General features: G+C 38.3%; 1 protein-coding gene across 2 annotated transcripts in view; it reads left to right on the top strand.

The window, feature by feature from the left end:
• LOC104047646 (guanine nucleotide-binding protein G(q) subunit alpha) overlaps positions 1-12,944 on the top strand; it is a 137,369-nt gene that overhangs the window by 32,133 nt on the left and 92,292 nt on the right. For both annotated transcript variants that reach the window (XM_064439328.1, XM_064439329.1), the window contains exon 2: positions 12,370-12,554. In XM_064439328.1, the coding sequence (XP_064295398.1) occupies positions 12,370-12,554 (185 nt within the window). The remainder of the gene's footprint in view (positions 1-12,369; positions 12,555-12,944) is intronic.

Raw genomic sequence — 12,944 nt, 5'->3', positions numbered from 1 at the left:
GTAGCAGTTAAAAAGCACTCTCAAGTTCAGGACAATCGGCCATGAGCTGCAGGAAATGTGCCACAATATCTGGAACTGTGCTTCCTGCGGGGTGGATTTATAATGCGCTCAGCCTTGGAGCCAGCCTGGGTTTTGCTCTGTGTGTGCGCGTGTGTGTATGCGCACACCCATGCCCGCATGTGTGTGTGCTGAGAAACGCAAAGCTGTGAGCGACACTGTGAATGTAGGAACGGGGGAATACAAACCCAACACCTGAACCTTTTGGATTATTTGAGGGATGAAAATAAAAGTGGAGTAATGTGTTTTCATGGTATTGCTGCCATGCCAGAGCTCCTTATTGTGGGCTGTCAGCTGTGCTGGGCTCTGTGCATGCCCTGGGGGAGAAGAGATGAAGGAACACTGCTTGTTGTAAGGGTAAGGGCTTTCGGGGACAGAGCTTCTGTTGGCATTGCATAATATCCTCTGAGAAACTTTGACGTTGAAGGTGGCTGTCAGAGGGAAGTGCCCTGGGCTGTGCCAGCCCTGCACGGCCGTGGGGTGAAGGCCGGGCAGGAGGAGCCCTGCCCTGCAGGGGAGGAGGAAGGCACTTCCCGGGCCTTCTCACAGTTGCCATTCCAAAGTGGTGTCTGCCTGGGCCTTGCCCTCCTGCTCCCCAACTCACCTCCTTCTTGCTCCCCCAGCAGCAGTTATGCCTGCTGAAACTCCCTGCTCTGTTCTCTGGTAGGACATTTCTTCTTTGTTCCTTACCAATGCTTAACCTCGCACCCCCGCCTTGTCCTCCACCAAGTGTAATGCTGTGATCAGCTGTAGTGACACTGAGAGCGCCCCAGATGGAGTAGCCAGGGTGGCGGTGCATGGGACTGAGGTGGTTGCCTGTTCAAGGAGTGGGTGTGAGTGGGCCTGAAACCGAGTGGGGGTGGGTTTGGATTGACACCGCCTCTTGTCTCCCTGGGGAAGGAGGAGTGCGGAGGCATCCCCTTCATGCTGGCGTCAGGAAAAAGGGTTAAATATGAAACAAAAATACTTACTATAAAGCTTCATGTTTAGCTTACACCATTAAGGCAGTATTGCCTTTATGGTGCTCTCAAGATGGGTTTTCTGTGGAAACCAGGGAAGATACACGGTGTGTAATACATGTTGTAAGGTACATTATTTTAAAAATCATGCGTTATCCCAGCACATTCCTCACTGCAGTCAGCACAGGGCCCTGCTTGCAAGAGCCTGCACTTTGATTGGGCTTTTCTGTTTGTAGTTGGACAGAAGCGAAAATTACTTTCTTGTGTTAGTGCTAGGGGTATATTTGAGGCTTGAAAGCATCCATCTCAGGTCTAGTGCTGGCTGTGAATGGACCAGGGAAAGTGTTGACAGGTATCTGCATCCCAACATTTGATACATAGTTCCGTTATGCTTCTAATGTAAGTTTGATAATGATACTGGTAAGTTGACTCTTGTCTAATTACATTTTCAGAAACAGCTGTCATGTTATCTTATTACTGCAGAGGACATAGAGAGCTCTGAAGCATGAACACCAAAAAAGCATGAGCAGAAGAGGCTGAGGTGGCAGCTTGAGTGTCTTCCGCAGGAGTACATAACCTAACACAGTGAGACCTCAAATAGCTTCGTGGAAAAAATATTCTTAACTCTTTATCGGTTGGATGCATAATCTACTTTTTTATTTTTTTAATCATCTAAATCCATATAAAAATGTTCTTTCTGTGGTATGAATGAAGGGCATACGAGAAGGTTGAAAACCAAAGAGTATTTTTGTTTGTTCATTTGGTGTTTTTTTCCTCTTGGACAGAGAGCTCTGTGATATCTAGGCTAAGGCCCGGATTTGAGAGAATATCTTTTGTGGAAGCAGTGGCCAACCATGTTTGAGGCAAAAATGTACCAAAATGCTAAGAAGCTTTCACTGCTCTTAGTTTTTAATGTAAGAGAGTAATATTTAGTAATATCAGAAATGCTGTTTGACATAAATATTGCATCATAATAGAAGTGCTTCTATTCCTATGGCTTTAGTTTTCAGTGAAGATACATTTATATTAGTTTTGGTATAGCAAAACAATTAACTTTGAAGTATTTTCACATTCTAAGAAACAAAATGCTCTGCTGTGTCTGTTCAGCTCCTGGATGGAGCCCTTTTGTATGAGTGGTAGGTCAAAAGTTTATGTCAGGCTCTCGAAATAGAGCTCACAAACATAAAATAGCCTAAATATTATTTCTAAAAAAAAAAAAAATATATAAAATTGGAAAGTGTATTTTTATGCTTTTGCACTTAGTTGTTGTTAACATATTGTTAAAATTTAACAAATAACATAACCCAATGTTTCTTAACCAGCATTCTGGTGCACACAAATGCATGTCAAGTATACTCTCCAGGTATTACAGAACTTCTTTAAAACATAAATTAGAAAACAGATCACAAAAATTCTAACTACACCTCATGAAAGCAGAACATGCGAAGTATGAGGCTTTGTGTGCAGGGTAAATACAGCTATTGTTTTGTAGATATGTTCTTATACATGATAGTTATGTTTGATAATAGAAAATGTTAAAAGATCCAGATTCTCCTTTTCCTGTTATAATGATGGCAGTTTCATCTGGGTAGAAGAATGTTAGCCCACAGGCGGGGAACCAATAAAAAACTCTCTTCCGGATCTTAGACACGAAGGTCACTTTTTCTAAAGATATGGGTTTTCTTTAAAGTTGTAATGGTATCTTATTCCCTCCCATGGTAAAAATAAAGGAAAAATAGTACAATTCTGAATTCTAACAGTACTTGTCCTTGCTTTTGATTAGTCAAAGGAAAGTAGTTTATACTGTGCCTGAAATGGTGTCTCTCTGAGTTGCTGGGAATAGGAATTATGTCTGTCAGTTCATAATCCCTCTGAGAAACAGAAAATGAAAGACTTGAAAGGAATTTAAACAATGAACTTCCTCAAGTACTCAAAGAGTTCTGAAACATCAGCTTGAAGAGTAGGTGCTATTATTTCATTTTACAAATGTGTGCAGGGATAGAAAATGCACATAATTTAAATATGGAATCACAGACTTTTATAATACATTGATAATATCTAAATTATTTACCATGAATCTATCTTGATGCTTTTGATAACATTGTTTTGTAGTAAGACTTAAGTCAATCACTTGTTGATTTCTTTCTCCACCCCCTTTTAGGAAAACCTATTTGAGATATTAAGTGAGTTTTAACCAACTTGTAAACTTTTTTTTAAAACAAAGTTGTATTTTTTCCCCTACTTTATTTTAAAACCTGTCTATTTTAATATATAGGCTTACTAATGGCAAGAGTAATTCCCTTTTGCATACATTTTATATAACTGTCTTCCTTAACAAAGTTTAGAACTAACTCAAGCCTTGTCCCGCAATGTGGGAAACAAAAGTCTCATACTTGAAATTCAGCTCCTGGAGACCTGCACGACACGTATGGTCCATCACAGCCCCCAGCATTTTCAGTCCAGTTTCTGTGCATAGGTGAGGGACCATAGGTGGAATGTAAAAGAAATTTAAGAGTTTTAACCCCAATCCCGGTCTTTATCCAAATCATAGTAAAGTTAGTTTTCACAGGAACTCAGGTAGTGGTCAGCATATTAGTACCATTCTCTGTTAATAAATAGCTTACAAAAAATGTATAGGTGGTTGTATATGATACTGATCTCCTCAAAGAAGATACAGATTAAAATAATGAGAAAATAAAAGGTTGGGTGGGGAGGATATTAATTTATAAAAATCCAAGGAGATATCAGGATTGTCGCTCAGGTGAAAACCAAGTGCCTTTGGGAACAATGATCAACTCTGATACATTTGTGCCTTGGACTCGACTTAAGTGAGTCTGCTTTCCAATGCTATATTCTGCCCTCAGATGTGGGCATAAAAACCCATTTGAAATTAATTATGCACAAGTTTCTAAAGACAGATTTGGCTCTTCCTTTGTGCAAGGAAGGTAAGAATTTCATTGTACTGTCACACTATTGCTGGTCTTCGCTTCTGGTTTTGTTCATACTTTTTCCACGGAAGAACAGCATGCAACAGACTGATTTTCAACAGTTTGCTGTCAGGTAGGGTTGTGAGTAGCATAAAGAAAATATTTTTCCTGCACAGATGAGCTCTTCAGGCAGAATTTGTTGAAGTTGCTCCAAACTATATAAAATGGAAAGCTAAGCACAGACTGTAAAGAGTTGTTTCTCTTCAGGGAGTCTCAAGTTTTTCAGAGGGATCCTTTCAAGAGGAGGGAGGAGAAGGTCACACAGGGTGGGGTCCTGTCCTCTTCTGAACCCATTTACAAAGCTGTGAAATCTTGAAGTTACTTTTCCTCTGTGAAGGCAGCCAGTTTATCTCTTCTCTCACTTTCTTGCCTCTGAATTACACCCAAACCATAAGAAGATGCCTGTAGAACAGTGAAAAATATCTCATTATAGCTTAAAAAGAAAGGAGGTAGTTCTACTTTGTTGGGTAGAATTTTTGAGCGGAGGGGTGGTTTGTTTGGGCTAGGGAGGGTTTGGGGTTTTTGTTTTGGGGTTGGGTTTTTTAATTTTATTTTGTTGGGGGTTGTTTGGGGGTTGAGTGGTTTTTTTGGTGGTGGTGGGTTGGGGTTTTTTGTTTTGGTTATTTTCAGAATTGAAGGTGGAGAGAGGAAGATGCTGACTTCCAGTAATGGGTTGTGCCTGGCTGCCTAATAGTAGAGTGTGATTTTGATTATCTGGCACAAACAAACAAAAAAAATCAAATATATTTGATTAACTATTTGCTTTCTTGTAAAGGAGTTTGAGAGGTTCTGTTTCAGTAAAAACATGGAATTACTATTCATTTAAGAAGCTGCAGAACACCAGCTGAATCTTAAATTTTAATTCTATCTTCCCAATTGTTGGCAATTCAGTGTCTTCTTAGGCTTTATTGTAGTATCCACTTGGACTGTTTTAATTGTGTCACTAGTACAATGAGGATGAGTATTAGTTTTATTTCTTTGATTAGTGGCTGCACTAGAGTGACAAGCAAATATTATCTGCTCAAGCACAATCAGATTAAATTTCTAAGGTGATTTCTCCACTTGAGAAAGCATTCAGACTAACTTTCCACATAAGGGGAGGTTTTCTTTGCCTTTTTTAAGGAAGTGAGAGAATTCAGCTCCCATATTCTGCTGTGGAAAAGTCCATTAGTACAGTATGATAGTTATGCATATAATAAAGAGCAAAAAAATCATGCGTAGATAAAGATGGTTGATACAGTTTTTATAGTCTAGGTAAGGAAAAGATGCAACAGCTCTAGTAATATTTTGTTAATGGATAACATGGGCTTAGTTTTTCATAAGTGTTTAAGACATTCAAGACTATTTTTGAAACAATTCCCTCTAGATTGATGTAGACGTTTCACATTACTTGTTCAATGTAATTCTCCACTTCCTGAGCTACATTCATAGAATTCTATCCATCCTTTCATCAGAAGGAGTCTTTACTTATCTTGCCAGGCACATTTTTGTTGTTATATGAGTGATTCATGAAATGATATCTTGTTTTCTTTCATAGAATGTTGATAGCCATCTTAACTAAATGTTTATAAATTACTAAAATGATACAGATGAGGTAATTTAGTAAATGGTGAGATGATTATATGCTTCCTTCTTTGAAAGCAAGTGGAATATGCAGATGTGGATTGTGAACAAAATAATTATGATGATGATTATGTAGTGATTTTAAATTAAAGAGATTCTGTCAGTAGAGCAAACACTTGGCAATAGAAGAGTATGTACACCTCTCCCAGGTTTTTTATTAATTGTTCTTAATTTAAACCTGTGCTTTGTTAAATCTCAAAGACCATCACTTGAATTCTCTCCTAACTTAGTTTTTTGTAGTTATTCCATTCAGTTTTTAATATGATACAAAACTGTATGCTATTAGTGTAGAAACAGATGTCAGGAAACCTTAGCAACCCTTTCTGGCTTGTTTCTTTGCCTTCCTTGAAACTTCAGATCCTATCCTGTTCTAAAATTCAGTCTAACTGAAATGCCATCGAAAATGTTGCCCAACTCGGGTGACTCTTGTGAGGTGTAATCTATTAATGTTACTATTAATGTTTGCTAGTCACAGAAGGAAGAGACTACAGTACTACTCTTCATTTTATTGAAATATAAGTATGCCTGCTATATTAATTATTAGGGTTCATAATATTCCCTCATAGAAATTCTACTCATGTCGCTGGATGAGTTGTCATTTTAATTCTTTGGTGTTATACCTCAGGTTTTAGGACTAAGATGAAAATGGTCAATTCAAAAAACGAATCTATAATTGTATAAAATGTTTGGAGGTATAGGTTGGTATTTAAGTATCTTTCAAGATGAATGATTCAGAGATAAAATACGCCATGGAGGTAATATTTTTTAATCAATGGAGAAAAAGTGGCATAGAGTAGTAGGAGCTCTCAGTTAGAAAGGAATGCTAGGTGATAGCTATACCAGCTTGAAGCTGATGCACAACTCTCTAGTTGTGGCCACTATTGACAGAGGTGATGGTCAAGCCTATAGAGGTAAGGATCCATTTGGAAGGCATCAAGGTGAGGAACCTGTCTGCAGGTTCAAACCTGTGGTGCTTGGCCACATCAGATGGACAGAGCTGTTTGTTTAGGAGTCTCCTTGTCTCAGTAGCTTCCCCTTGTTTTAGTGGAGAAGAGATACTCTAGTTCTGCACCAGTACTTGCATGGAGGTGTTACAGGGTGTGCTAGGGAGCTTTCCCTGCAGTTTGGGGAGTTTCTCTGCACACCTTACCAGCCTGATGTCCCTCCCAGCAGTGGCCTTCAATGGTGAGCCTGAAGGCAGCTGTTCTAAGTGGTGGGAGAGACTGGCTCCTTTGCTTCATCTCCTGGGATGATCTCATGCATTCTGTAATACGTTTCGGATAGTTTGATACCTACAAAGCCGGGCCAGTCCAAGGCCTGCATTCTGCACAATTTTCATGTTTTCATATAGGGCCATACTTGGTTTCAGCAGAAATGTGATCCTGCTGCATTCCACTGCTGGAACAGCAACAAAAGAAACCATATTTTTTGTTTTCTCTATAGCTGAACTAGTAGTAGCATAGAGGACATAAAACTCTCTTCCAAGTGAAATACAACTTTATAGTTGAAATAAAATATTTTTCTTCTCATGTGTCACCTCTATATTACTGTTTTAGCTCTTACTCCTCACAGGAGTCACTCTACTACTTAATACCTTTGAGGTTGATTTCTGCACTTTTCTTTAAATCTGAGCACAACAGACTGCTTTTTCTGGATAAACATTTGATGAAACAGTGCAGGTAGAAAAATGGTCAGCAGGTAGAAACGTCAGGCTGTGCCCAGTTTGTGCAGGTTGTTGACTCCCCTCTGACCCCTGAATCTTCACTTTCCAGTTACCTTTGGGATTCTTTCTGCCACCCTGTCTCAAGCTAAAAGCCCGTCTTCTGCAAATGTACACACTGTCAGTTTAACAGTCTTAGTAATTGTATGTGGATAGTGACTAACAGGGCAGTAGATTTCAATGTGAGGTTTTTTCCTTACATATTAAGAATGTCCTTTTCTATCTAATTTAAAGATGAAATTTTAAACAATGAAATACAGCCTTTTTTTTTTCCCCTTGCCTTTTCATAGGTCAAACTTAAGAATAAAGACAGAAAGTCAGGCATAGTTTAGCAGCATTTCTTCTCTTGACAGATGTCAGTGTGGATTTTGCTTGGCGAATGGCATCATTGTTGTTTTAGTTGTATTTGATCACTCAAGGTATTGTACTTCAGATTTAAGTTATGATGCAGAGAACTCTGGAAACAAGTACAGGTATGCATTGTTCACTCGTGAAAGAAAAGTTTGTCAGCCTGGGCTTCTAGTCTTGTACTATTTTTAAATCAGTCTCCTGTGTCTTCTTTGTGAGCTTTGAAGACACTCTGCAAGTAGCTGCATTGTCACTTACTAATCACGTTTTAAGTTTTTCCTGGAAGTTTCACAGGGCAAAGAATGTTGTGTTTCAACATTTTGTAGTTTCATTTTTGCAGGATGTGCACCAGGAGTAATAGCAACAATACAATAAATTGTGCATACTATGTATGTAGGGACTACTGCTGCATTTAAGCAACCTCCCTTCTTTCCTGCTCCTGCTTTTGGAGATAATACTGCTGGGGAGACTTTCAGACCTCTGGTTGTAAAATTCTTGATGATGCAGTAGTATTTGTTGCTATTACCATTTGAAGAGAAAGAATTTTGGGGAGGTCTTCAGAGATGTGCCAGGTTGTAAGATACTGTGGTCTTAGAAATTTTGATAATCCTCTATGCCACACTTGAATCGGAATTCATCACAATTTGAGATGCTTCTTTACTGCTTTTAGAAGACCATAAATTCTTTTCATTCATCAGTTGGCTTGGGTTTTTTATCTGGAAAGAAATTGAAGTCAAATGATGAGCCATACTGTGTGCTGGAAGTTTTTTGGTGTTGTTTTTTTTTCAGTCACATGATTGACTTTTCTCCAAAGTATCATCCAAGGGTTATGTTACGATCATGGGGTTTTTTTGAAAGTCACGGTTTTTAAAAGACGAAGAGGGACAGTAGTGGTATTATTCTTATTATTGTTATTAATGATTGAGATTCAGGTATGTTGTGTGGCCTTCAACTGTCTTCTGACAGATGAGAAGATATTACTCATCTGGATTCAGAGAGCTGATTCAAGTCTTGACTAATTTAAATGTGCAGTGTCAGTCAGCAGAAAATGGATTTCAGTGTAGTTTTATTCCACCTTGGTCCATTCTGCTGATCCACTCGATTGCCATTTCATCTTTGCTCTCTCCTTATATCAGCTAGAGGTATTCCTGGGATGATGATGGTAGAAGCAGTGGTTAGCAGAAGCTGTAAGGCATTCATATCCTCTCATGACATGCAGATTGGTTTTTTATGCACTTTCAAGTTTTCTTATTTTCACCAGGTGAAACAGGCCCACTCAAGAGTCCTGTTTAGCCTGATCTTATAATGCCAGTCATGGGATTTTAAAAGCCCAAAACTGTATCAAAATAATAAAATCTAGGTTTGACTCAGTGCTGTAACGGTGATAGTTTAAAATCCCACTCCCCACCAGGAATATTGCTGTAATGATTGCAGCTTTGCTTAGCTAACCCTGGTAATACATTATGCCAAATTTTTCCCTGTTTCTCTGATAGTAAATAACATCGCTTGTTTCTTTCCAATTATTTTAATCTGGGCAGAAGTATCTGAGCACATCTCTAGTGACGGGCTTGTAAATGGTGTTCTGTCACTATTAATCAGTTTCCACATAAACAGGACTTTTACACAGCGATTTGATGCCACTGTTAACAAAAAAAAAAAAAGCCATAGTTGAAATTTTGTTCTCATGCTTTTCTTGTCAGCAACACTGTAGAAATATTTACTTTTTGCCCTTGATTGTAACAACCTAAGAGGAACTCAAAAAAACTTCACAATGATAGTTCCTGTATGTTGTGCTGAAAATGAACATTTCCAGTTCTTAGTAATCATGGGCAATCCTGTGAATTTTATTATCTGCCATTCATATTCTTTTATCCTGTTCTAGTGCATTCTGTGCTGGAAATTCTCCTTTAGTTCCTTTTTCACCAGGATACTTTCCACATTTTGCCAGTGTGCATGTGACACTCCACACAGTTAAGGAAGTCTAGAAATGTCCTTGTCGTTGCTCATGGCTTAACCAGAAAATTAATCTGTGGGTGGGCACGTGAAAGTAGTTTTGAGCTTTGACCTGGGGAGGGACAGACTTGAGGAAACTTCGAGATGGCCTTCAAAAAGAGAGATACACCTTTTTCTATATATATATATATATAGTATATACATATAAAATATGTATAACTGCATATATATTTTCCATATACATATCTATATGGAAGAATATATTAAAATACATAGAGTGTGTGTGCATCTATATGTCTTTAGATCTCCAAGTATAATTTGTTACTGGTCTTTGGCAGACAAAGTCTTACTACAGTGACAGCCAGTTACAGAGCCACAAAGCTGAATAATATGCAGACTTAAGCTTTAGATTCTTTTTTGGATTTTGTTTTCCTACATATTGCAGTTTTTGTAGACTCCCTTTCAAGGTGTAAATTATCTGAAATACTTTCTTCTCTAACATGACGCAGATTGGTCTACTACTGTGTTTTCTTGTGTGTGATTATCATGTGTGATATGCATTACTACCTATACTCCCTATAGAGAATTAAAAGAACTAGAAGCTTTAGGTTTTAAAACAGAGTAGATAATACAAGCACGTTCTTCCTATCTCTGTGCTAAATTTGTGTTTGGGGATTTTGAAAGAATCTGGATTCCCATGTAGGGAAGCTTCAGGACCAAAAGTGGAAGTCACTTTTGTATTCCACTGATTCAGAGATGTTTGGTAGAAATTATTCTGCATTAGTTAAAGCAGAATCTTCAGTAGAAGAGTTAATTGTGCTAAAGGAATCTCATAACCATTCTTATTATTCCATATAATATTAATAATTATTACCACTTCATAACCCTTCGTAGGTTCATGTTGAACAGATTTTTTGTACTAAATGTGACATATCTTGCAGAAAAGTTGGACAGTATTACAGAATTACTAAAAAATGCGTGGTATGGTGTTTTATTTTGCTTTATATATAAGGACATGACTCTGTTTCATAGGTTTCAGAAAAAGAGAAAAACTGGTGGCCTTAAGTGTAGCATGAAGTTTTTTTTTTTTACTATGAAATAGCTGTGTATTGCCTAGGTTTGTAATTTTGTAGTCTTACGAAAAGTAGTGTTTTCTCCCCACTGGTAGTTTGCAGAAGTGTAGAAATCTCACCTCTGATTCTGGTGAACTGGAAGACAGGCAGATATCGTTGGCCCAAGATGGCCCGTACTACATCACCCTTTCCACAAAGGCCTGTGCTTAGATAGCATAAATCTGTTGGGTGCACAGTGCTGTGCTCCTGACCACATTGCAGGCTGAGGATCCCTGTGAAGGCTGAGGGTGGAAGCAGGCTTGATCTCACTTTTTAGCTTCAGAGCACATTCTTCTTCATTACAATAACAACCACTTTCTCCCCAGAGAAAGTAAAATTGGTTGGTATGTAACACCATGCTTGATTTTCTGGGAATGTGTGTGCAAGGAGGACTTGCATTAGAAGTTTGTTTTATGCATAGATGAAATGGGAGTGAAGGTTTTGAAAAGATGCGCGTGGTAAAGGCAAAAAGCTTTTAGAGCCTTCCAGCTTAGGTTTTTGCAGTGAGTGCTATCTTAGAAATGCGTAATGGTTGCTCCTTTAACCTTGCACTGCACTGCTGTGAAACACAATTCTCTGACAAGACACATAAAACGTTATGTAAGAAGCATAAGGCTTCATTTGTCCTGGGACTTGAATATTATAGTATGAGGCATGAAAGCTTTACAGAAATTATTAAATAAAACCCAGGCTGAAAAAGCACAGTACTGAGCAATGTACCCTGGTGCATGCATTTTGTTTCCTGCAGGGCTGAGTAGATGAGTGAATGCAGGGTTTATGTGGCTGTGCAACTGCTCTCTCTAAACTTCAACTCCTCCTTTTAAGCAAACAGAAGAATAATAAACTCTTCTAGTCACAGAGGATGAGCTCACAGAATACATCACAGTACAATTTTCTTTGCTCCAATTCAGTGTGAAATTTTCAACACGCACATCTTAACTTTAAATTGACAAATAGTCAGAAATGTTCATTAACTACTTTCAGTACAAAGATGTGAAGAAATTTAAAGGAAGGAAGGCATGACTGCCCATTAATGAATGTGAGCCAAATTTTAATTAACACTGATATCACAGGTTTCTGAGGTTAAAGTTTACAGGGCTGTAATTGTGACACTACTTGCTTCTTTAAAAAAACAAGCAAAAAAAAAAAAACACCCAACCCAACAAAAACCCAAACCAAAACACAAACGTATCTATTGTTGTACACTGCTTACTATAATGTCCTGAAAGTTGGCCAAGGAATATAATTTTTTTTTTTTTACTTCCTGAATTTTTGTCATAAAATGTCTCACACTGATTATTTGAAATTAGATGTTTTGGACAACTATGTCTTCAAGAATGAAGGATTTTAAAATATGGAGTCATATAGGTGTGTTCTGGAGTTTTGCTTTACTTGTTAGTTTAGCTGTTAAAGCAAAATGCAAGTTTTAATTCAGTGGGACTTCAGTTGCTACTGATGCTGCTGTTTGGCACTGAACTGGTCCTTGTAGTTATCTTGCAAGCACCACTTGACACTGTTCAGCCCTGCACTAAACAAGCTGTCAGCATTGTGCAAAAAAAGTCATATTTGTGTCCAGTGTCTAAAGCATATCATTATTATTTGTCTTGCAGGCACAGGAGAGAGTGGCAAAAGCACGTTTATCAAGCAGATGAGAATCATTCATGGATCAGGTTACTCTGATGAAGACAAAAGGGGCTTTACAAAACTGGTGTACCAGAATATATTTACAGCAATGCAGGCCATGATCAGAGCCATGGATACCCTCAAAATCCCATACAAGTATGAACATAACAAGGTGAGATTTTTGATTATTTCTGCAGGTGAAGCTTTTCCTCTTTTATTTTAGGAAATATACTGCAGGTCTCAAAAAAATTATGTCACACCAATTATACTCTTAAGTTCAGAAGAAAAAGGGCATCATCCAGTCCTGCCTTTAATTCTCTGCCCTTTTTGCTGCTTTGACAACAGGAAGGTGCTGCTTTTAACAAGATGCCTGGGGGGTTTGTCATTGGACAGAGGTTTAATGGCAGGCTGCTGTTTGATTGTGACTTTAGTTTCCCTTTGTCTTTTCCTCCCAGGCCATGCACTGGCCAGAGCACAGTTAAGCCATTCTTCTGATCTGTAGCAGAATCTTAGCGCTTAAGGTTTGCTATTAACATTCCATGTGGAAAAAATTCAAATTATT

The sequence above is a fragment of the Phalacrocorax carbo genome, chromosome Z (assembly GCF_963921805.1).
Source record: "Phalacrocorax carbo chromosome Z, bPhaCar2.1, whole genome shotgun sequence".
In the NCBI taxonomy this organism is placed as follows: Eukaryota; Metazoa; Chordata; class Aves; order Suliformes; family Phalacrocoracidae; genus Phalacrocorax; species Phalacrocorax carbo.
This window is presented reverse-complemented; position numbering and strand designations above follow the sequence as displayed.